General features: G+C 41.4%; 1 protein-coding gene across 2 annotated transcripts in view; it reads right to left on the bottom strand.

The window, feature by feature from the left end:
* Positions 1-10,136: 10,136 nt before the first annotated feature.
* The window catches only part of fhl3a (four and a half LIM domains 3a), an 85,915-nt gene continuing 72,076 nt past the window's right edge, over positions 10,137-23,975 (bottom strand). For both annotated transcript variants that reach the window (XM_062992141.1, XM_062992142.1), the window contains exons 2-6: positions 23,588-23,767; positions 20,000-20,174; positions 12,638-12,807; positions 10,432-10,618; positions 10,137-10,342 (exon numbers count right to left, since the gene is read on the bottom strand). In XM_062992141.1, the coding sequence (XP_062848211.1) occupies positions 10,191-10,342; positions 10,432-10,618; positions 12,638-12,807; positions 20,000-20,174; positions 23,588-23,743 (840 nt within the window). In that variant the 5' untranslated portion in view covers positions 23,744-23,767 and the 3' untranslated portion in view covers positions 10,137-10,190. The remainder of the gene's footprint in view (positions 10,343-10,431; positions 10,619-12,637; positions 12,808-19,999; positions 20,175-23,587; positions 23,768-23,975) is intronic.

Genomic DNA, 23,975 nt, shown 5'->3' with positions numbered 1-23,975 from the left:
AAATCCTATCGTCAAGATTGATTCCAAGTTGAATCACTAAAGATGCCACAACCACATGTTCCTAATTGCAGGTTTGCTCTTTGGGTGGGAGTACTTAAGAATGAGTGAGTGAATGAATGCATGAATCAATAAATCTTCAATATCTATATTTTCATAAAGGAATAATGTTTTACTATATTAGTTTTAAGGGCAAAACACAGAGAGAGGACCAGTTTGTTGACCTGCATTAATGACAGTTAAAAATAAAAAAATAAAAATCAATCAATTAATCAGTCTGTCTTTGTTTTAAAATTAAGCTAAATATCAGTGACAAGCAAAAAAAAATCTTAAAATTGCAAATAATTTTGCAAATTCTCTAATTATTAGGTTTTAATATTATTTTGCCCTTTTGCTAAAAAGTGCATCAAACCAAGCACAGAGCAACAACAGGAATGTAACCTTCTCTGATTTAAGGATCTGCATCCATACATTCCTGTTTGGCAGTGGTGGACCGTGAGGGCCAGCAAGGCCTTCTCTGCTGGCCTAAACACTGTCAGAATCACTGACTTATGTTTTAATATATTTTTCCATGAATATTTATAAATTAATTCCAAATAGTCTGTTTTCTTTCTTTCATAGATTTTCTCTTGGTTGTGCTGCTTCCAGCCGTGTATATTTATTCTAGAGCTATTATCCAATCATATTTCAGTCATCATGTGTTGCCAGGGTCAAAGAAATCTGCCTTAAGGCATTCAAAACCTCTAGCCTAAAATAAATGGCAATGAAATTGATACTTTAACCAATCAGATTTTGAGTTGGCGTTGCCAAGGCCATCTAGCAGGCGTGCAATTACGTTGGCGTTTTAAGTCCTCTGATTGGATGTTTAAAGAACATAAAGTGTCGGATTTAACGAACTTTATCTGTAGTGACTTGCACACGCGAAAATATAATTTTCTTGAATTAAGCTGTTTTATTAACCCACAATGGCTGAAGGGGGAGAAGAAATTGATTTGGTCGCAGATTTACTTACAAACCGCTTTTCAAGACGGACTTTTCAAGAAAAGCTGGATATCAGAAAGGACGGGCAACCCCGAAGTTATCATACCTGTCACAACAGGGAAAAGGATTTGTTTGCCACTTTCAATTGAGTAATTACAAGCGGTAATTGTCATCTTATTATGTTATTATTGATGCGTTTTGATGTGTGTCGCAGCTGTGGCTGCAGTGGAAGGACACTTGTTGAATTGTGCTATGTGGGTTTGTTGCTTTAATAATGGCATTATTCTGGCTACTTGAGTTATACTACATTTCTGCATAATACTGATGGTTTCTATAGCCATAATGATGTTATTAAGAGGTGGATTTATTCAGGCAATACGCCACTGAAGGCCTAGGTGTGAAATACACGGCTCGCCACTGCTGTTTGGTATATAATGGTAAATGTGTAACTAAATCTAGGATGTCAATGTGCCATACGAGACAGTGATAAAACATAGTAAATGAGACACAGAAATTTAAACCACATTTATTCATTCATTCTTACCATCATATTCATATTACATTATTCGGGGTTGCAGTGGGTACAATTCTCGGGCATAAGGTAGGATCCCCGGACAGGTCGACAGTCCAGCCCAGGCCAAACACACACATTCACACCTAGGAAACCACAATTAAACCACATTGTGGAGACCTGGGTTCAGTTTTCCTCTCCTGTCTGTAAGAGGATTGGTATGTTCACCACATCTTTATGTGGGTTTCCTTTGAGTACTGTTTGTTTATTAGAGTTTTTAGCATCATGTTTATCACTTTGGTTACATTCATGACAGGACAGGTAGCCAGGTTACACATAATTCAATAGTTCAGGTTCAATGTCAAAGACAATCAGATCAGACTTGTTAATTCTTGTTGATTTACTCAGGTTTCAGGTTTTGTGTGTTTTTTTTTCTTTTCTTCCCTTCAATTACTGTCTTCTACCTCTTAAAACATTCAAGAATATAGATTGACTACACACGGTGGCTCGGTGGGTAGCACTGTCGCCTCACAGCAAGAAGGTCATGGGTTCAATACCCAGGCGGGGCAGTCCGGGTCCTTTCTGTATGGAGTTTGCGTGTTCTCCCCGTTTTTGGACTGTGGGAGGAAACCCACACAGACGGGTTTCCTCCCACAGTCCAAAAACATGCAGTCGGGTTAATTGGAGATACTGAATTGCCCTATAGGTGCATGGGTGTGTGTATGTGTGTGTGTATGTGTCCCTTACCCTTAGATATGTGTGTGTGAAAATGTGAATGTGTTTGTGTCTACCCTGCGATGGACTGGTGCTCGGTCCAGGGTGTTACTGTGTGCCTAGCGCCCATTAAAAAGCTGGGATAGGCTCCAGCACCCCCCCCCCCCCCCCCCCCCCCGCCTCCTTCCCCCCACGACCCTAATTGGATAAGCGGTTAAGAAAGTGAGTGAGTGAGTGAGTGAGATTGACTACAGGGTAGTAAGTAGTATATGATGAGTGCACAATGCCGTGCTATAAACTAGCATACTGAACAGGGGGTGTGGGGGTGCTAGTGTTTCTGAATAGGCTTCAAACCCATCGCCAACTCTAAGCAGGAAAAGCGTTCATTGACGCTCATCACTGGTAATTTCAATATATCAACCTGCACCTATGTTCCCTAACTAATTTATTTAGGTTTGTCACCTAATTTGTCACCCTGTCTGTATTTCTAAAAATAATAATAATACAATACAATAGTCCTAAAATGAAAATATAATGCTGCATAGTTCAAATCTAGATGAACATAGATACACATTGTTTTCCGGAATGTTCAAAGTTCCCCCACTTTCTTCACTCTGGATTTTCCTCACTAATAATTACCCTCCTATCTCATGATCATCACTATTCTCCTTTCCGTCACCAGTTTAAGCGTTTTCCCACAAACCCCAGGGCAGAATGTGTAACTGACCCCCCAATAAAAGTACCATGGAGCAGCTCCAGATGCTTCTACAACCCACTCTCCCACACACTCGACTAGGTCTACCAGAAAGCCGTCTCCTCCTCCTCCTCCACCAGCTCCTTTTCCATTTCCTTTTTTGGTGAAAACCCTGCAAGAGAGAAGGGGAGGAAGACATCAACCAGCACTGAGACGAGCGAGAGGATCCGCTCATGTGTTTATTATGAGCATTAAGTTCTCATGAAGGCAATGAAACAGCTCACACTCTGTGGTGGAGGTCACATTTCCTCTATTATCTCTGGTAAAAAAAAAAAAAAAAGAACAGCAGAGCAGCTGATTCATGTAGAGGGAATCATCCAGTACTGCTTGCTCCACTTTTTTTTTAACAGACACACATATACACCAACCGGACATAACATTATGACCACTGACAGGTAAAGTGAATAACACTGATTATCTCTTCATCACGGCACCTGTTAGTGGGTGGGATATATTAGGCAGCAAGTGAACATTTTATCCTCAAAGTTGATGCGTTAGAAGCAGGAAAAATGGGCAAGCGTAAGGATTTGTGCGAGTTTGACAAGGGCCAAATTGTGGTGGCTAGACGACTGGGTCAGACATCTCCAAAACTGTAGCTCTTGTGGGGTGTTCCCGGTCTGCAGTGGTCAGTATCTATCAAAAGTGGTCCAAGGAAGGAACAGTGGTAAACCAGCGACAGAGTCATGGGCGGCCAAGGCTGATTGATGCACGTGGTGAGCGAAGGCTGGCCCGTGTGGTCCAATCCAACAGACGAGCTACTGTAGCTCAAATTGCTGAAGAAGTTAATGCTGGTTCTGACAGAGGTGTCAGAATACACAGTGCATCGCAGGGCTGTTGTGGCAGCAAAAGGGGGACCAACACAATATTAGGAAGGTGGTCATAATGTTATGCCTGATCGGTGTACACAGGTTGTAGGTGCTTTTGACTGGCCTGTGAATACACAGCCCCATATGCAGAAGGGTTTAATGCACTGTGTTGTGACACAATCACCTCATAACCAGTATTCTAATTATCTGCAATTTGCGCCCTTCAGTTGGTCCATACCAAACGCCTTCATGTCCTCTTGCATGAGTATTGGCCACCCAACAATCTTAGCGGTTTGTGGCTAATCCCCTCAGACCATGGGTGTGTACTCACCATGGCAGCCTGTAAGCATACTTTGCTGTTTTAGCACCCCCCTGACCTTGAATAAGATATGCGGTTTAGAAAGTAAGGGATATACATTTTCTGCATTTAGCAGACGCTTTTATCCAATGTGACTTACAGTATACAATCTAAGCAATTGAGGGTTAAGGACCTTGCTCAAGGGCCCAACAGTGGCAACCTGGCAGTGGTGGGGCTTGAAACGGCAAATTTCTGATTACTAGTCCAGTACCTTAACCGCTAGGCTACAACTGCCCCCCTAGATATAGAGTTTACAATGCGTCATCTCATTGATTTTTTCATTACTCAAGTAATGTGACACTGAAGTCGAATTTCCCACCTTCCCAATTTATATATGTATTAACCGGAAGCTTCTGTAAGTGTGTGTTTCTCCACTGCAATGATTAATTTGACCCAAATCACTTTACATAATAAAATCTACCATATGAGAGGTTTTGACCCCTTTTTTTACTCAAGGGCAGTTAAACATCTGACAACTTCCTAAATACATTAAATATGAAATTAAAATACAGATTATATAAAATAATGCTGTTACTGACATTTAAATCGCTTCATAACCTTCCTGTCTATCTTACAGAACTCCTTCAGATCTTTACCCCATTCCATTCTTTGCGTTCCTCAACAGCAGGTCTTTTGGACATTCCACCCATTAAGCTTAGTACAGTGGGTGCCAGGGCCTTTTCTTACGCTGCACCCAAATTTTGGAACACACTTCCCCCTCGTATTAGGGCTTTAAATTATATTGCAGAATTCAAAACTGCTCTTAAAACCTTTCTTTTTAAATGATCCTTTTCTTTAATTTCTTTGAACTGTATTTGATTTGGTGTTGGTAACTGTGATGGTGACTGTGAATATGTTGATTGTTTACTTTATTATTTTTTAATGTTAATGTTTATAAGGGGTGTGTTCGAAAACCTAGTGAGCTCTCTACATAGACAGCATTTAACATCATCCTTTGTGCACTCCCGAGAAGGAGGCTGATCGAAATCCTTAAAATGCTGTCTAGTAAGGTATATTGGGCAGCACGGTGGCTAAGTGGGTAGCACTGTCGCCTCACAGCGAAAAGGTCCTGGGTTCGATCCCCGGGTGGGGTGGTCCAGGTCCTTTCTGTGCGGAGTTTGCATGTTCTCCCCGTGTCTGCGTGGGTTTCCTCCGGGTGCTCCGGTTTCCTCCCACAGTCCAAAAACATGCCACTAGGCTAATTGGAGACACTGAATTGTCCCATAGTTACCTAGCCGCTGGGATGCACTGACCAGTGCATTGTAGTGCCAGTCCCAAGCCTGGATAAATAGGGAGGGTTGTGTCAGGAAGGGCATCCGGCGTAAAAACTGTGCCAAATCCCGCCGGCGACCCCTAAAAAGGGAAGAAGCCGGAAATGCCGACCCCGTAACCGAAAAAACGGGACAAAAGGCTGAGGAACAAGAAGAAGCTGTCTAGTAAGGTATATTAAAATGTCAGTGTTATTTTGACTCGAGAACGAGGGAGCATCCGATGCTGCCTTAGCGGCCAAGGGAATCCCAGCATTCATTGCGGCACAACTTTTCTCACAGAAAAATGAAAAACATGGCGGACAGTGCGGAGAAACGGACAGAGTTATTTTCAAATGTAAATAAACTATTATTATATAAACTGGTATAAACGTGTACAAGTGTATTTATTTGCAGGTTCAGGCTTGTCAGGGACAGTTTAACCACGGAGGGAGATGTTATTTGACATGCTAGCATGTTGTGCCACCCATTGGTTTGAATGGCATAATGCTAACTGTGTTAGCTTAGTAAGCAAAACCTGATGTTATCGCTGTCCGAGTTAGTGTGTTAGAATAATCTGCCTTATGAGTCATTGACTTATTAGAATCCTCTCTACTTAGGCAGCTGCCTATGTAGACAGTAAGACAGCAAGGCAGCTCACTAGTTTTTCGAACACACCCTACGTGTTTACTGCTGATTGTATAATGTAAGGTGACCTTGAGTGTCATGAAAAGCGCTTACAAATAAAATATATTATTATTATAAAATAATGCAAATTTCCACATTTCGTTTTAGCAAATTCCTCTTTATTAGAGCAAGTACTCTTAAATACAACTTGCTTTCTGTGTTACAGCATGTCAGTAACAAGGACAATGATACTGAAATTACATCAACATTTAGATTCATCCACACTTCCAACCCAAATGTCTTAATTACATCTTTCAAAAAAAAAAACTACAAAATTATTAGCCAACTCTGACTAGCCAGCATCAAAGCTTAAGGTGAATACATACAGCATACAGAGAGATTCTAATAGTGAAATTAGTACTGTTATCTTTAATCAGAAAGAAATCAACAACAAAGTCATGTGAACATCATGCATACCATCCCGCTGACAGATTCATATTGCAACATACATTTTTTTTACTGGGACTTGCCCATTCATTCACTCGGAACAATCTCAATCCAAGAACATTATAAAGACTCACAGGGAAAAACAGCTATGCCTGCTGAACATGTACATACTAGACTAAAGAAGCCTGAAAGAAAAGAAGAAAAGCTGTAGAGAGGACAGAGACAGTGGTTTGTTTTATGTTTATATACAGTGTATGCGTGCTGTGTTTTTTATTTCTCAAACTACTGACTGTGAACAAGATACGCTTAATTCAGCCATAGTGCAAACATAAGAATGGTTCTGTAAAACACATCACACTTCATTTCCCACGCTTTGGTAAAAGTAACTTTTTGGTTTGTTAAATATACACCGATCAGCCATAACATTAAAACCACCTCCTTGTTTCTACACTCACTGTCCATTTTATCAGCTCCATTTACCATATAGAAGCACTTTGTACGTAGTTCTACAATTACTGACTGTGGTCCATCTATTTCTTCACATACCTTTTTAACCTGCTTCCACCCTGTTCTTCAATGGTCAGGACCACCACAGAGCAGGTATTATTTAGGTGATGAATCATTCTCTGCAGTGACACTGACATGGTGGTGGTGTGTTAGTGTGTGTTGTGCTGGTATGAGTGGAGTTTTAAAATGAGGTGTCCACTCACTGTCCACTCTATTAGACACTCCTACCTACAGGGGTTGGACAATGAAACTGAAACACCTGTCATTTTAGTGTGGGAGGTTTCATGGCTAAATTGGACCAGTCTGGTGGCCAATCTTCATTAATTGCACATTGCATCAGTAAGAGCAGAGTGTGAAGGTTCAATTAGCAGGGTAAGAGCACAGTTTTGCTCAAAATATTGCAATGCACACAACATTATGGGTGACATACCAGAGTTCAAAAGAGGACAAATTGTTGGTGCACGTCTTGCTGGCGCATCTGTGACCAAGACAGCAAGTCTTTGGGATGTATCAAGAGCCACGGTATCCAGGGTAATGTCAGCATACCACCAAGAAGGACAAACCACATCCAACAGGATTAACTGTGGACGCAAGAGGAAGCTGTCTGAAAGGGATGTTCGGGTGCTAACCCGGATTGTATCCAAAAAACATAAAACCACGGCTGCCCAAATCACGGCAGAATTAAATGTGCACCTCAACTCTCCTGTTTCCACCAGAACTGTCCGTCGGGAGCTCCACAGGGTCAATATACACAATATACATGGCTTAAAATCCCTCTGACCACTGTGCAGGACTTGTATATGTCATTTCCAAGACGAATTGACGCTGTATTGGCCGCAAAAGGAGGCCCTACACCATACTAATAAATTATTGTGGTCTAAAACCAGGTGTTTCAGTTTCATTGTCCAACCCCTGTAGTTGGTCCACCTTGTAGATGTAAAGTCAGAGACGATCGCTCATCTATTGCTGCTGTTTGAGTTGGTCATCTTCTAGACCTTCATCAGTGGTCACAGGATGCTGGATATTTTTGATTGGTGGACTATTGTCCAGCAGTGACAGTGAGGTGTTTAAAAACTCCATCAGCATTGCTGTATCTGATCCACTCATACCAACACAACACACACTAACACACCACCACCATGTCGGTGTCACTGCAGTGCTGAGAATGATTCACCACCTAAATAATACCCGTGCTGTAGTGGTCCTGGGAGAGTCCTGACTATTGAAGAACAGCATGAAAGGGGGCTAACAAAGCATGCAGAGAAACAGATGGACTACAGTCAGTAATTGTAGAAGTACAAAGTGCTTCTATATGGTAAGTGGAGCTGATACAATGGACAGTGAGTGTAGAAACAAGGTGGTGGTTTAATGTTATGGCTGATTGGTGTACATAATGGTCTTTGTAATAATATTAAATGAACTGAAACAACTCATACAATATGCTTAGCAACAAAACAGGAAAACATACAAAAAGTGCATATAGAATATAACATCAAATATGATTTAATACATAAAACCTCAAGGACTTGGTTGTGTAACTGTCAAAACTTTCAAAAATACCAATGTGTGTGCTCAATAATGCAGGTTAAAGCCAAAATGAAGACTTTGTAACATGTAGGACATGAATGCATATCATTTCACTTGAACAGTGATGTTTATAAAGGATCTTATTAGGGGTTTGATAGGCTGTAATCATGTCCTCTAACTACTCATTATTCACGGCTATTCACTCAACACAGGTTAGTTCTAATACGTCAGAACATACAAAGGTTTTCCATTTTCTTTTCTCTTCAGTAAACAAGTTTGTACGTATGCACTGATCTGCTCATAAGTATCACATCGGCCTAATACCGGCCCTAAAGCAGGATCATAACATATCAAATTATGCACATTCCATTCTGAGTCAACACAGATTATCCATGTGAACAAAAACACGTTTGTAAAGTATGGCATAATCACACTAATTAATGATATCAGTATCAAACCAGGCTTGGTTCTGGCTGATAAAGCTTTAATAACACACTATCAGATAATGAAGGCACTCGTTTTGTGTGTAATACCTCACCTGGTATTGCTTGCGCAATCTGCCCCCATAACCTTGAATAACCTTGTATAAAGAGTTAAAAAATTAACCTGCTTTTGGTCAGGATATAACAATGAGGCACAAATGTGGGTCCTGAATAAAGGCCACTGATCTGAAAACACAGCGAGTTTAAAATCCAACTGTGCAGTAGTGTATGTGGCTGAGTGTGTAACCACTCTGTTACTGGAAAGAAAAATGACAGGCTTCTTTCCATCACAAAAGTAAAAAAAAGAAAGAAAAATATAGCGACACATGGCATTTAAATTGACTTCAAATTCTCTGATTTGGCGCTCAGGTGGCGCAGCGGTAAAACACACGCTGAACACCAGAGCTGGGATCTCGAATACATCGTATCGAATCTCAGCTCTGCCTGCCGGCTGGGCTGAGCAGCCCCATGAACAACAGATAGGGATGGGATATTAAAAGCCGGATAGGGACTCTCTCATAACTAATGCAATTACGACCTCTGCTGGCTGATTGATGGCACCTGCACAGAGAAGGGGAAACAGTGCTGTCAGGGTGTGTCTCTCCGTACACAGTGCTGATCCGCATTGCACTCGTCAAAGTGTAGGTGACAAAATGCACACGACTGTTGCCCATGTGTCGGAGAAGGCGTGGGTTAGCTTTGTTCTCCTCAATCAGAGCAGGGATCGGCATTGGTGGAGAGGAAGCATGACGCAATTGGAGGCGCTAAAAGGGAAAAAAAGGGGAGAAAATGCCGAAATAAAAATATATATAAGAAGAAATTCTCTGATTTGTGGTTTATACATCCAACGTAAGACTACTGGCTATGAACTGACAATAGTTTATTAGAAAAATGCACAAAAACCTCCAACGGCAAAGCGACGCTATCTCATAAGGCACATTTCAACATAGACACATTTCTAACAAGCATAGTCTTGCATAGACGTTTAGGAGTTACTGCATTTCACTCCTTTGCCAAAAAGGAACTGTTCCTTCTTACACAAACAAACGTATCAAAAAATAAACAGGATACAGTACATGCCTGTGATATGTCACGAATGGTTGTTCTGACTGATTACTGAAGAAGAATGTTACAGTCAGTACGAGTCTGAATCTGTGAGATTAGACATGAAGGCATGCATGTACGTGTGTGTGTGTGATTGACAGAACAGAGACGGGAGTGTAACCGATGCTCTATAGATTGCTGTTGCATTCACGACAGAGGATTTCATCTCTCTCAGGAAAGAAACCAGCTCCGACAAGAGACACAGAGCACCGGCTGCACGTGAAGCACGACTGGTGCCACTGTCGCTCCTCGAATGAGATGTACTTCCCTCCACCGAAACCTAAAAAGAAACAAGCATGAGGAACTGAGCGCTGACGATGACTGGTGCAAAATCACTCTAGATAGAGATGTTGGGTTTAGACATTGTACCTGTGATTGGTTTGCTACAGGCCTCGCATTTCTTAGCATAGAGGTTGCCGAAGCACTTAAGGCAGTATGGACTTTCATCTCTGGAGGTGAAGTGCTGACCGGCTAGCTGCACCTTACAGCCTGTGCACAAAAAGCACTCCTTATGCCATGGCTCATCCCGGTAGGTCACGCCGCCTTTGGCCAAAACCTAAACAAGACAGATGGTATTATTAGCATTTTTAACTTGTAATCATAAGTGGAGCAGGTTCATCTAGTCTTAGAGCGCATTTACATGAGAAGCAACAAAACTGCTTTTGTGCTGTCTGTGCCATTGTTTCCTATGGAGTGTGGCTTCCCTAAGCACACAATGTTCACCTGATTAAACTTTAACCCAGTTTGCCACTGACCTTTTCAAAGCGCCTCCAATGAGACGAACTGTTTGATATGAAGCAGTAAAAGCAACTCAGGCAGTATGAACAACGCTTAACGTGACTTATTGTACAGAAACAATGACTGAGGAATTTCATTAGTGGAGAGAACCTATAACCATTAATAATTAGGAGAAGTTTAGTGTTCCAATGTCATTCATTTAATACATTTAACCACATTTAGCTTTTCTTAACGATAAGTGTTTTAGACTGTCTCGGAAAAGCTAATTTTCACAATTTCTCAGCAACACGAGCTACAACACAAGTTTAAAAGTGGAACAGTGAGGAAAATCCAGCTAAACACAGATGTATGTGGATGCTTTTAGAGTGGATTTGACGGTTATTTGTCTCATATTTGCACTCTGATGACGTTTTACTGCACTGCTCAAGCCAAGCGGTGAGCAAAGCAGTGGTTTGAGAAGCGCAAATTTCTTCTCATGTGAATGTGCGCTTATGCACAAAGATCTGGTTCTGGAGCTGACTTTTATTCCAACCAAGCAGGAGATACATCTGAAACCATGAATAGTATCTTAAAATTCTAAGACAGGTAAACCATATAAAACGGGGAGTGTATGTATGATGGTCAGTCTTATGAGCAACACCTTCCATAGCTATGCATTTTGTGGGTATAGAAATACTAACTGTAGCCATCTGTTGCCCTTTACACAGTCACCCCCACTCTACCTCAGCCGTCAATTAAAGACCTCCACTGACCAGAAATCATTTGGGTGGTGGACCATTTTTAGTACTGGGAAAGTGACAAAGCTAATGCTTTCATTAACGTTCAATTTATTTTATGTACCATACTAATATTAGCTTATACAGCAGCCTAAATTTTTGGGCCATGGGTTCCACACAACAATAAAAACATTTCTTTAAGATTGTGGTCCACATTGACATTATGGCTTTTCATAATGGCTACAGATCTGTATGCTGCCCTTATACAGTGCAAATCCTCCGTTCTACCAAACCCCAAAAGTGCTCTGTTGGATTCAGATCTGGTGATTGGGGGGTGATTAAAGTACACTGAACTCATTGTTAATGTTGAAAAGGTAACCAAAGTCATATGAGTACACAGTGGCCATAAAGTGATACAGCAGGAATACTTAGACACAGTATTACACCAGTACCACCAGTAGTGTTAATTTATTTAGATGTTTACGCCATGCTTACACAGCCATCAGTAGTCAACTGTTGAAACAAGAAACATTGGGTCTATGGTAATCTGCTTTTTACACACTACCGTCTGCATGTTACAGCAGAATTCAAATTAGCGCTCATTGGGGTTCCATGTGTTGTGCGTTTACAACCCGCAAAACTGATGCCCACTGGATATTTTTTGCATCATTTTGTGTAAGCTCTATTAATTTGTGGAAATCTCAATAAATCAGGAGTTTGGCATGATCACCTAGCCAGCACCAGCAAAAAAGCCACAAAGTCAATTGGATTAGAATTAATCTGTGTTTAGATGTTTGTTGTGAACATAACTACAGCCCTTGATCCATGTCTGTATTGATGCTGCTGCCACGTGACTGATTGACTAAATATTTCCATGAATTAGCAGGTTTACAGGTTAAGGGGCCAGTAATTGTCTATAAACAATAACAATATAAGATGTTGGTCAATTTTCTGACCAATTTCATAATCTCGCCAAAATACATTCAACAGAAAATATGAAAACGTTAACAGGAACAGTACAAATGTCCTAATTGCGAATGTTAATTGTTAGATATGTAGAACATAAAAACACAAGAAAATTGCTTATAGCCCAGGTGCTGCATTGAAGACCTTGCACTGACCTGTTTGCATCGGGTGCAGCGAGGAGCAAACTTGTTCTCATAGCAGGGCACACAGTAGTGGTCATCCTTATCTGGTATAAAAGACTTGGAGCCAATGGGCTGCTTACAGCTGCTGCAAATGAAACAGCCTTCATGCCATGTGTTGCCAGCATACTCCAGCTTCTTAGTGCCTGAGAGAGCAAAAGAGAGAGAGAGAGAGGGGGGAAGAGAGAGAGACAGCTGGATCACATAATAATTCAAAGAAAAATAAATAAACTTAAACAATTTCTAGTGATGGCGTAATTATTAGGGTCAACAACTGACCTTAAAACTTCACATCACAGCTTCTCCAGATGAAAAGGCCAGTTAAGTGTTTCTCCTCATCAAAGCCACAATAAAGGTTCAGTAAAGCATTTCTTTTCAAAGAGGAGACAGAAGATGTAATCCTCTGGTCTTTTTCAACTAATATTAAGCTACAACATCACTTTTGTGCAAAGCCTTGCAAGCCCTTGCTAAATGTTTTCAAAGCAATGCATTTCTTGCACTGTGCAGGACATTGGTGAGATTGGGCACTGATGTTGGACAAAACGGCCTGGCATGCAATCAACCTTCCAGTTTATCTTAACAGTGTTAAGTGGGGTTGAGGTCAGGGCTCCGTGCAGGGTGGTGGAGTCCCTCCAAAACAAACTTTAATTTTGTGTGGACCTCGCTTCATAAACTGGCACATTTAAGCTAAATCAGATAAGGGCTTTTCCCAAAGTACTGCCACAAAGTTGGAAGCAAATAGAATAGAATGCCTTTATTTGTCATATATACATATACAGGTGTACAGTACAATGAAGTTCTTTCTTCGCATATCCCAGCTTGTTTTGGAAGCTGGGGTCAGAGTGCAGGGTCAGCCATTGTACGACGCCCCTGGAGCAGAGAGGGTTAAGGGCCTTGCTTAAGGGCCCAACAGTGGCTGCATGGCAGAGCTGGGATTCAAACTCTCAACTTTTCAGTTGATAACCCAAAGCTCTACCCACTAGGCTACCACTGTCCCAAAAGCAGAAATTCCCTAACCAGGAATCGAACCCGGGTCGCGGCGGTGAAAGCGCTGAATCCTAGCCAATAGACCCCAGGGAGATTATTGGTTATGTTTGAAGTGGGTCTGTCCGAAAACCTAGTGAGCTCTCTACATAGACGCATTTTACATCATCATACGAGCGCTCCTGAGAAGAAAGCTGTACGAATTCTTATATGCCTTAAAATGTTGCCTTATTTTGAAGCGATAATTTGACTGAATAATGAAGGATGCTTCTTTATGCCTAGTTCACACTACACTATTTTTGCCCTGATTTTCGCTTGCCGACTGGTCGCCGCTAGATGTGGCGGCTTGGGAGCAACTTGGCGTTCGCTCTGGGTTCGAAACTCGGCTATCGATCGATGTGCGAGAACTGTTCAACAACTCGATCCGAGCAGATCGCCGATCGCTGAAGAAAACTATCTAGCATGCTAGATATCTGGATCAGTTGGCCGACTTGCAGTGAGTGCGGTGTCGAACTACAGCCAATGATAACGCAAGATCCGGGGTTTGGAAACCCAGAGGAGGAGTTGTAAAAACACGAGACAGGGGCATAATATAGTTTCTATCACAATACATCTGCATACACTCAAGCTTTACAGTATTTGTAACCTTATCATCCATGCCAAACCAATACCAACGCTGCATTGCAAAAAAAAAAAATTATTAACCTCCAACTCACTACAGAACAAAACAATCCCTGCTGGTCATGTTGCCAAATCCACTCAGATTCATTTGTTTTTCCCTATTTCTTTTATGCTGCACATCAGCGCACAAATGACTTTGATCGCTTGATTATTGTTGACATGCATTTTTGGACGTGGTATCATTAAATTCCTCGTCACTTCATGGAGGAAAATGTTAGCTGGCATACTAGCGGGTTGTGCCGCCCCAGCCCATTGGTTTTAAATGGCCGGAGGCTAACTGTGTTGGCTTAGTAAGCGAAAACTGCGGTGACGTAGTTGCCGTAATCGTTGTCTAGGTAGTGAAATCTAAATAATCTGCCTTATAAGTCGATGTCTTATTAGAATCCTCTCTACATAGGCAGCTGCATAGGTAGGCAGTAGGCAGCAAGGCAGCTCACTAGGTTTTTGAACAGAACCAGTAGGTGACATGGCTAAAACACCTTAAAATAATAATTACACTGTCTGTAGTTTTGCATGTGACATATACACCGATCAGCCAGAACATTAAAACCACCTCCTTGTATCTACACTCACTGTCCATTTTATCAGCTCCACTTTGCACTTTGTAGTTCTACAATTACTGACTGTAGTCCATCTGTTTCTCTGCATGCTTTGTTAGCCCCCTTTCATGCTGCTCTTCAATGGTCAGGACCCCCACAGGACCACTACAGAGCAGGTATTATTTGGGTGGTGGATCATTCTCAGCACTGCAGTGACACTGACATGGTGGTGTCGTGATAGTGTGTGTTGTGCTGGTATGAGTGGATCAGACACAGCAGCACTGATGGAGTTTTTAAACACCTCACTGTCACTGCTGGACTGAGAATAGTCAACCAACCAAAAATATCCAGCCAACAGTGCCCTGTGAGCAGCATCCTTCGACCACTGATGAAGGTCTAGAAGATGACCAACTCAAACAGCAGCAATAGATGAGCGATCGTCTCTGACTTTACATCTACAAGGTGGACCAACTAGGTAGGAGTGTCTAATAGAGTGGACAGTGAGTGGACACAGTATTTAAAAACTCCAGCAGCGTTGCTGTGTCTGATCCACTCATACCAGCACAAAACACACTAACACACCACCACCATGTCAGTGTCAATGCAGTGCTGGGAATGATCCACCACCTAAATAATACCTGCTCTGTAGTGGTTCAGGGAGAGTCCTGACCACTGAAGAACAGCATAAAAGGGGGCGAACAAAGCATGCAGAGAAACAGATGGACTACAGTCAGTAATTGTAGAACTACAAAGTGCTTCTATATGGTAAGTGGAGCTGATAAAATTGATTTCTGACTTCAGTCTCCACATCACGAGTGGAAATAATCACCACTAATGAGCATAGTTTTCTTGTACATAAAAGCCATGCAGCAGGACACATAAAACAAGTTTTGCTCTGTTGGAACACAGTGATATCTTCATATTTTTACACTCAGGAAAATTGCTACAGAAGTATTCAACAATAAACAAGCTGTTTTATGCTTAAGAAACAGGCCATAACATGCAAAAAAAAGACTGCCAATTTTTTTAATGGCAAAACAAAACCCTTATTTTCTTCTTTCCTGTTTCATGACTTTTTTTCTCAATGACACACTCACTGCTGAAATAGCTTACAGGCTTATCTTCTCCTCTCATCAGACGATTGGCAGACTGCCACATATAAGATTTGACTGAGACACAGCCAGATTGGCATACCGGCAATTATTTGGTCATATCTAGGCCTGATGCTGACTGCTTAGCTTTCTGTCTGTCTTTTTTTAAACCTGTAAGCACAATTATGTATTTCCACATTTTCTTCCTACTCCCCAGCAGCCCTCCTTTACAGTGGTCATGAATGCTGTTTTCTTTAAGCACAGGGAAAACCTTTGTAGGTGTTTTGGGTGTGAGATTTTCTACCCAGGAAATGTAGTGTCTTCATATAACACTCATATATTGAATGACAAAATAAATGGCAGCTACAATACACAGCCTACCTTAATGGTTGAATGTAAACCTAGAACATCCAGCAATGGTGCAAAAATTGGTTGGTAGTTTCCAAACTTAGTTACCTAAGTTGTGTTTTTAGCTGCTGTACACTTCGACACCTTTTTTTTTTAAATTTTCTATTTTTCCAACCTTTCCCCCCCAATTTTCTCCCCCTAATCTAGTCGTGTTCAATTACCCTGATTGCATCCTCCACTGATTCAACCCTCCACCGCTGACTGAGGACGCTTCTCAACTGACACACGCCCCCTCCGTCGAGTCGAGTTCATATACCGGTCAGCACTGTGCACCGAGAGCCACACCCTGATCAGCATTATTCCTTAGCCCTGTGCAGGTGCCATCAATCAGCCAGCAGGGGTCATAATTGCATCAGTTATGAGGACCTATGATTCAGCTTGCCCCTAAACCTATCGACAACAGCCAATCGTTGTTCATGCATCCGCCCAGCCCAGCCAGATGGCAAAGCTGATATTCGATACGATGTATTCGAAAACCCAGCTCTGGTGTGCTAGCGTATTTTACCGCTGTGCCACCTGAGCGGCTACACTTCGACATCTTGGACATTTTCACTAACCGATTGCTAACTGAATTGCTGTAGGATTGCTAGGTCCGCCTCATAGTGCAAATTAACCAGTAAATGTGAGGAACTTGAATGCTATGCGAATGGAAAATGGAATGGAAAATCGCTAAACACAAACATTGAATTTCGTGTCACGTGACGTAGGGACTTATTTATAAGTTATTGCTTAATAAAGCACATTTAAAACAAACTAATGTATCCCATATCTGTGTACATTATGCCAAAAAAGGAAAAGCCATTTAAAAATAGACCAATATTTAAACTGAAGAAGTATTCTGAACAGTCAGAAAACAACCCAGTGTAAAATGGTAAAAGTATAATGTCACAGCAATGCTTTTTTTAGTAGCAGGGACATGTAATCTGGTCAGGACTGACTTGATGATATACACTGATCAGTCATAACATTAAAACCACCTTCTTGTTTCTACACCCCACTGTCCATTTTATCAGCTCCACTTACCATATAGAAGCACTTTGTAGTTCTACAATTACTGACTGTAGTCTATCTGTTTCTCTACATACTTTTTAGCCTGCTTTTACCCTGTTCTTCAATGGTCAAGGTCTGGTCCCACAGAGCAGGTATTATTTGGGTGTTGGATCATTCTCAGCACTGCAGTGACACTGACGTGGTGGTGGTGTGTTAGTGAGTGTTGTGCTTGTATGAGTGGATCAGACACAGCAGCCTTGCTGGAGTTTTTTTTTAATACCGTCCACTCACTGTCCACTCTATTAGACACTCCTACCTAGTTGGTCCACCTTGTAGATGTAAAGTCAGAGACGTTCGCTCATCTATTGCTGCTGTTCGAGTTGGTCATCTTCTAGACCTTCATCAGTGGTCACAGGATGCTGCCCATGGGGTGCTGTTGGCTGGATATTTTTGGTTGGTGGACAATTCTCAGTCCAGCAGTGACAGTGAGGTGTTTAAAAACTCCAGCAGTGCTGCTGTGTCTGATCCACTCATACCAGCACAACACACACTAACACAACACCACCATGTCAGTGTCTATATGCGTCTATATAGTAAGTGGAGCTGATAAAATGGACAGTGTGTGCCATTGAGGTGGTTTTAATGTTATGGCTGATCGGTGTATAGTGCATAGGACAGCAAGATCTTAAAGAAAAACAAATCTCTGCCTGAAAGCTTAAATTAAAAAGGAAGTTTGTCTTTCAGCAACAGAATGATCCAAACACACCACCAGAGCAAATGTGAAGTGGTTTTAAATGAAAGAAAAATAATGTCCTCGAATGGCCCAGTCAGAGTCCTAATCTTCACCCCATTAAACATTTGTGGCTTAGACCTCAAGCTAGTTTTACATCACCGCTTCCCATTAAACCAAGCAGAATTGGCTTTAAATTGCTCCATCGCACTGTGTAAAAGTAACTGGGACTCGGCCAAAATGACAACAGATTCCAATAGTGAACAAAAGTGGCCTAAAAATAATTTCTAAACAGGAAAGTGGTTTGTTTTTGTTTTTTAATGAAACACAGACATTTAACTGAGAAAATAAATGATTCAAAGATTAGATTTTAAGTTTAATACTATTTCCAGATCGTGACCATTGTTTACTTGAAGACAACGTTAATTTATTGCTTGTTTTTCTTTTTTATCTACATCTCTAGATCAGAATCTTTTTACTGACCCAGGAGTCATTTCCTTTCTAGTGTTTACTACCACTGCAATGGCTGTTGCACATTTCATTTAAAGGGAATTATTATCTGGTTACTAATATTGGTCTATTGGTTTATATTGGTCTAAGTGTTATATAGCTAGATACACAGATCAACCATAACATTAAAACCACCTCCTTGTTTCTACACTCACTGTCCATTTTATCAGCTCCACTTACTATATAGAAGCACTTCATAGTTCTACAATTACTGACTGAATCTGTTTCTCTACATACTTTGTTAGCCTGCTTTTACTCTGTTCTTCAATGATCAGGACCCCCACAGGACCACCACAGAGCAGGTATTATTTAGGTGGTGTATCATTCTCAGCACTGCAGTGGCACTGACATGGTGGTGGTGTGTTAGTGTGTGTTGTGCCGGTATGAGTGGAGTTTTTAAACGCCGCTGCTGGAGTTTTTAAATACCATGTCCACTCACTGTCCACTCTATTAGACACTCCTACCTAGTTGGTCCACCTTGTAGATGTAAAGTCAGAGACAATCCGTTGCTGCTGTTTGAGTTGGTCATCTTCTAGACCTTCATCAGTGGTCACAGGACGCTGCCCACGGGGCGCTGTTGGCTGGATATTTTTGGTTCATGGACTATTCTCAGTCCAGCAGTGACAGTGATGTGTTTATAAACTCTGCTTTATAAAAGCTGCTGTGTCTGATCCACTCATACCTGCACAACACACACTAACACACCACCACCATGTCAGTGTCACTGCAGTGCTGAGAATCATCCACCACTTAAATAATACCTGCTCTGTGGGGGTCCTGGGAGAGTCCCGACTATTAAAGAGCAGCATGAAAGGGGGCTAACAAAGCATACAGAGAAACAGATGGACTACAGTCAGTAATTGTAGAACTACAAAGTGCTTCTATAAGGTAAGTAGAGCCGATAAAATGGACAGTGAGTGTAGAAACAAGGAGGTGGTTTTAATGTTAGGGGTCAGTGGTAGCCTAGTGGGTACAGCTTTCAACCGGAAGATTGGCAGTTCAAATCCAGTCTCTGCTATGCAGCCACTATTGGGTCCTTGAGCAAGGTCCTTAACCCTGTCTGCTCCAGGGGCGCCGTACGATGGCTGACCCTGCGCTCTGACCACAGCTTCCAAACAAGCTGGGATATGCGAAGAAGGAATTTCATTGTACTGTACATCTGTATATGTATATATGATAAATAAAGTACATAAAAAAAATGTTAATGCTGATCGGTGTAAATTAATAATAATAATATTGTTGAAAGGAAGCTGTTAGGCTGCTTAGTTATTTCCTTTAACACTACAAAACACTTTTCAATTTCGTTGTATAAGTGTACAATGTGCAATGACAATAAAGGATTCGTATTCGTATACAAACACACTCATGATCTGACTTATTAGAGGAAGTGCTTATTTTATCTTACCAGGCATGACAGTCTTGTCACAGGCAACACATTTGGAAGAGAACTCGTTGCAGTAGCAGTCGTTGCAGAGCAAAGCCTCATCCTGGCTGGTAAAAGGTTCATCAGCGAGTGAGCGGTCGCATCGGAAACAGCGGAAGCAGTGCTCGTGATAGTGCCTATCTTCATAAAACAGCTCCTGCACACGCACACACAATAGTTTTTTTTTTTTTTTTTTTACATTTACTTTGCCTTTTTGTTTTCATTGGAGACAGTATGACCTCAATATATTTCATGCAAACATATTCCAAAGAAAGTTGAGACGGTAAAGCATTTACCACTTTGTAATTTTGCCAGTCCTTCTCACAAAACTTAAGACGTTTTGGCCCAGAGGATACCAAGTGATTAAGTATTTCTTTATAATGGGTACTGTGTTCACGATACAATTTTTCCCAATTTTTTAAACAAAATTAAATTGAAGACAAATTATGATTATGAATAAAAGTTCCTTTTATTATTTATTAAAACAAATAAATAAATAAAATACTGTATTTGTGCTTATCTTTTATTTATCTAAATAATGAATGTCCTTTTATTTCTGAGGTAGGTACAAACTATGCAAAACAAAGCTGCACATTTCCCTTTTCGTGTAAAAAAAAAAAAACTGAAATGAAACAAATCCCACATTAAATAAATAAATGAATAATACAAATAAAGAAAGTATCCTCACATAAATACATTTGGCTGGGAAATTCTGAACCTGGCAACCCTGTAGTGACGTCAAACAGGCGAGGTGAAGAGCGCCAGTGCCCTCTGCTGTTTAAAGTGAATATCGATTCATTATACATGTAAACCGATTTGAATTGTTACACATGTCTTGTGGTGCATCGTTACATCCCTACTTTGGTAACATTCAAGACAGGATGGGTAATCATTGGTTACACAAGATCAGTCCAATCAGTTCAAGTCTTTAATGTCAAACACAGTCATGGACAATTTTGTATCTCCAGTTCACCTCACTTGCATGTCTTTGGACTGTGGGATGAATCCGAAGCTCGCAGACACGGGGAGAACAAGCCAATCCCAAACAGAAAGGACCGTTCCACCTGGGAATCAAACCAAGGACCTTCTTGCTGCGAGGCGTCACAGTTTGTCAATGTGTAAATCAGCTTTATACTGATGATTTTATTGTACATGTGTGTATGTCATATAAAAAGGCACCAGGGGCGTATTTGCAGGGGTGCGAGGCCCAGCCGTTATGCCTCTGGTGTAAGTGTGTGTATACACAGACAGTAAAGAGGCAGAGGGAGTGTGACTTACAGCTTGCATGCCAAACAGCCAAGAAAAACACAAAAGTTTATTTATTGCCTGGTGTCCCTCAGCATCTATAAATCAACAACCTGTTTAGTGCAAATACAGATCTTTAGATCTGAATCTCCTTCCTGCCTCGAGACAAATTTCCCGTCTAGTTTTCTACCGCAATAAAGCCACTTTACCGACTGCTATTTTTCCTTTAAAGGAAAGTAAACTTATGCTATACTGGTAAAAGAATTTTACAAGGCCTGTCGTACATAGAAAAAGTTGAGGCATTTAGTGAAATGAAATTCCCAATGTTTTCACTCACCAATTTTACATTATTTTGGGGCAGCACGGTGGCTAAGTGGGTAGCACTGTTGCCTCACAGCAAGAAGGCCCTGGGTTCGATTCCCAGGTGGGGCGGTCCGGTTCCTTTCTGTGTGGAGTTTGCATGTTCTCCCTGTGTCCGCGCGGGGTTCCTCTGCGTGCTCCAGTGTCCTCCCACAGTCCAAAGACATGCAAGTGAGGTGAATTGGAGATACTAAATTGTCCATGACTGTGTTCTATATAACTTTGTGAACTGATGAACCTTGTGTAATGAGTAACTACCGTTCATGTCTGTGGTTGCTTATGACTGATTGACTTTTTCACAATGCAGCACATTTTGCATGACCAAATAACACAAAAATAACATAATATTTGGCACACTGCTACTCTGTTACTGTCCTGCACCAGACCCCCACAACCCTAACCAGGATTCCTTCATATGAAAATCTCCTAGTTTGCTTATATTATATAATAGAAGCCTTCAAGGCACCCAGGGGGTGCAGTAGGATATTCCACTAGCTAAACACCCTGGTTAGAATCCCGGCTCTGCTACCAGTCAGCTGGGCGGCATCTAGCGGGCACAACTGGCAGTGCCTGCAGCAGACACAAATTGGCCATCGTGTCTGCTGTGTGGGGAAATGACCGGACTGTGTGGGTGGGGTCTTCAAATGCTGTGCAAGAACCCTGGCTAGCAGACTGAGGTGCCTGTGCAGAAGCACTGGCGTAAAGAAGGGGTCCGGTAGGACCGCATACACGTCGAAGGGCATGTGAGCAGCAATAATGGGGAGAGAAAGGAAGATAATGCATGAATAAATAGGAAATAATAATAGGGTATAAAAAAAGCCTTCTTTGAGTATAATAGAAGCTTTTTTTCCAACTATTTTGCTGCTGATTTACTTGTGTTTTTGGGTTGTGGTTCTATATACATACCATTACATAATACATAAATACAGCAGGTTGTCTAGACCCTAAAACAGCAAAGTTGCTGAAGTATGATACTTTCTCCACCCTACTTCACAGATGGAATTAACATGTTGGTGTACATTTATTTATTTATTAGGATTTTAACGTCATGTTTTACACACTTTGGTTACATTCATGACAGGGCAGGTAATTACTGGTTACACAAGATTCATCAGTTCAAGTTTAATGTCAAACACAGTCAAGAACAATTTTGTATCTACAATTTAACTCACTTGCACGTCTTTGGTCTGTGGGAAGAAACCGAAGCTCCCAAAGGAAACCCAGGCAGACACAAGGAGAACATGCAAACTCCACACAGAAAGGACCCAGACTGCTCCACTTGGGAATCAAATCGATGACATTCTTGCCGTGACGCGACAGTGCTACCCACTAAGCCACTGTGCTGCCCCTATTAGGATTTTAACGTCATGTTTTATACACTTTGGTTACATTCATGACAGGTACGGTAGTTACTGGTTACACAAGATTCATCAGTTCACAAGTTCAATATCGAACACAGTCATGGACAATTTTGTATCTACAATTCACCTCACTTGCATGTCTTTATACTGTGGGAGGAAACCCACGCAAACACAGGGAGAATATGCAAACTCCACACAGAAAGGACCCAGACCGCTCCACCTGGAAATCGAACCCAGGACCTTCCTGCTGTGAGGTGACAGTGCTACCCACCGAGCCGGATACAGTGCTAACAGCACAAGCTCATTTCTTCAAGTGGAACAGCAAACTCCAATTTATAATCATTACTCTAGATTGTTACATTTTTTATGTCTAAGTCTAGGCTGTGACATTGTAAAAAAAGTGTATTCACTATTATGCACTATTGCTTATGTCTTACAGATTTTTCTAGACTGATGACACAAATGATCAGACTGCAGTTTATGAGTAATTGCAGCATTAATCCAAGTAAAGATAAATAGCACACTGTCCTTTTAGAAAGATTTTAAGTCATTTTCAAAAAATCAAAAAATAGTCATTTTTTATTTATTGAGGGGATAAACCTACCCTTGCGTCATGGCCGATCAGCTCCTTGCACTCATCACAGGTGTTGGCGAACAGGCTGTCGTAGCAGGGAATGCAGTATGGGTTGTCTTCAGACTGGATGTACTTTCTTCCATACAGAGATTCCTTGCAGCTGTCACAATCGAAACGCTCACTCATGTTGCTCCAGGTCCGAGTCGATCTCTAAAAAGCACAAAGCACAGACAGTCAGGGAAGATACAATAAGCCATCATTCGCAAATGTGTAAGGAGGCAGGAGGGAGGGATGCAAAATACAGTGTCTATTAACTTTTATAGCTTTGATAGCAGGTCAGGGACAAAGACAGCTGCTGGTAACTCTACATTCTACTTTCCATACTGTCATTACACACATTTTGCATATGCAGGTTTGA

Source organism: Trichomycterus rosablanca, chromosome 3 (genome assembly GCF_030014385.1).
Source record: "Trichomycterus rosablanca isolate fTriRos1 chromosome 3, fTriRos1.hap1, whole genome shotgun sequence".
NCBI classification, from domain to species: Eukaryota; Metazoa; Chordata; class Actinopteri; order Siluriformes; family Trichomycteridae; genus Trichomycterus; species Trichomycterus rosablanca.
The sequence above is the reverse complement of the archived record's forward strand: the minus strand, read 5'-3'. Positions and strand labels throughout refer to the sequence as shown.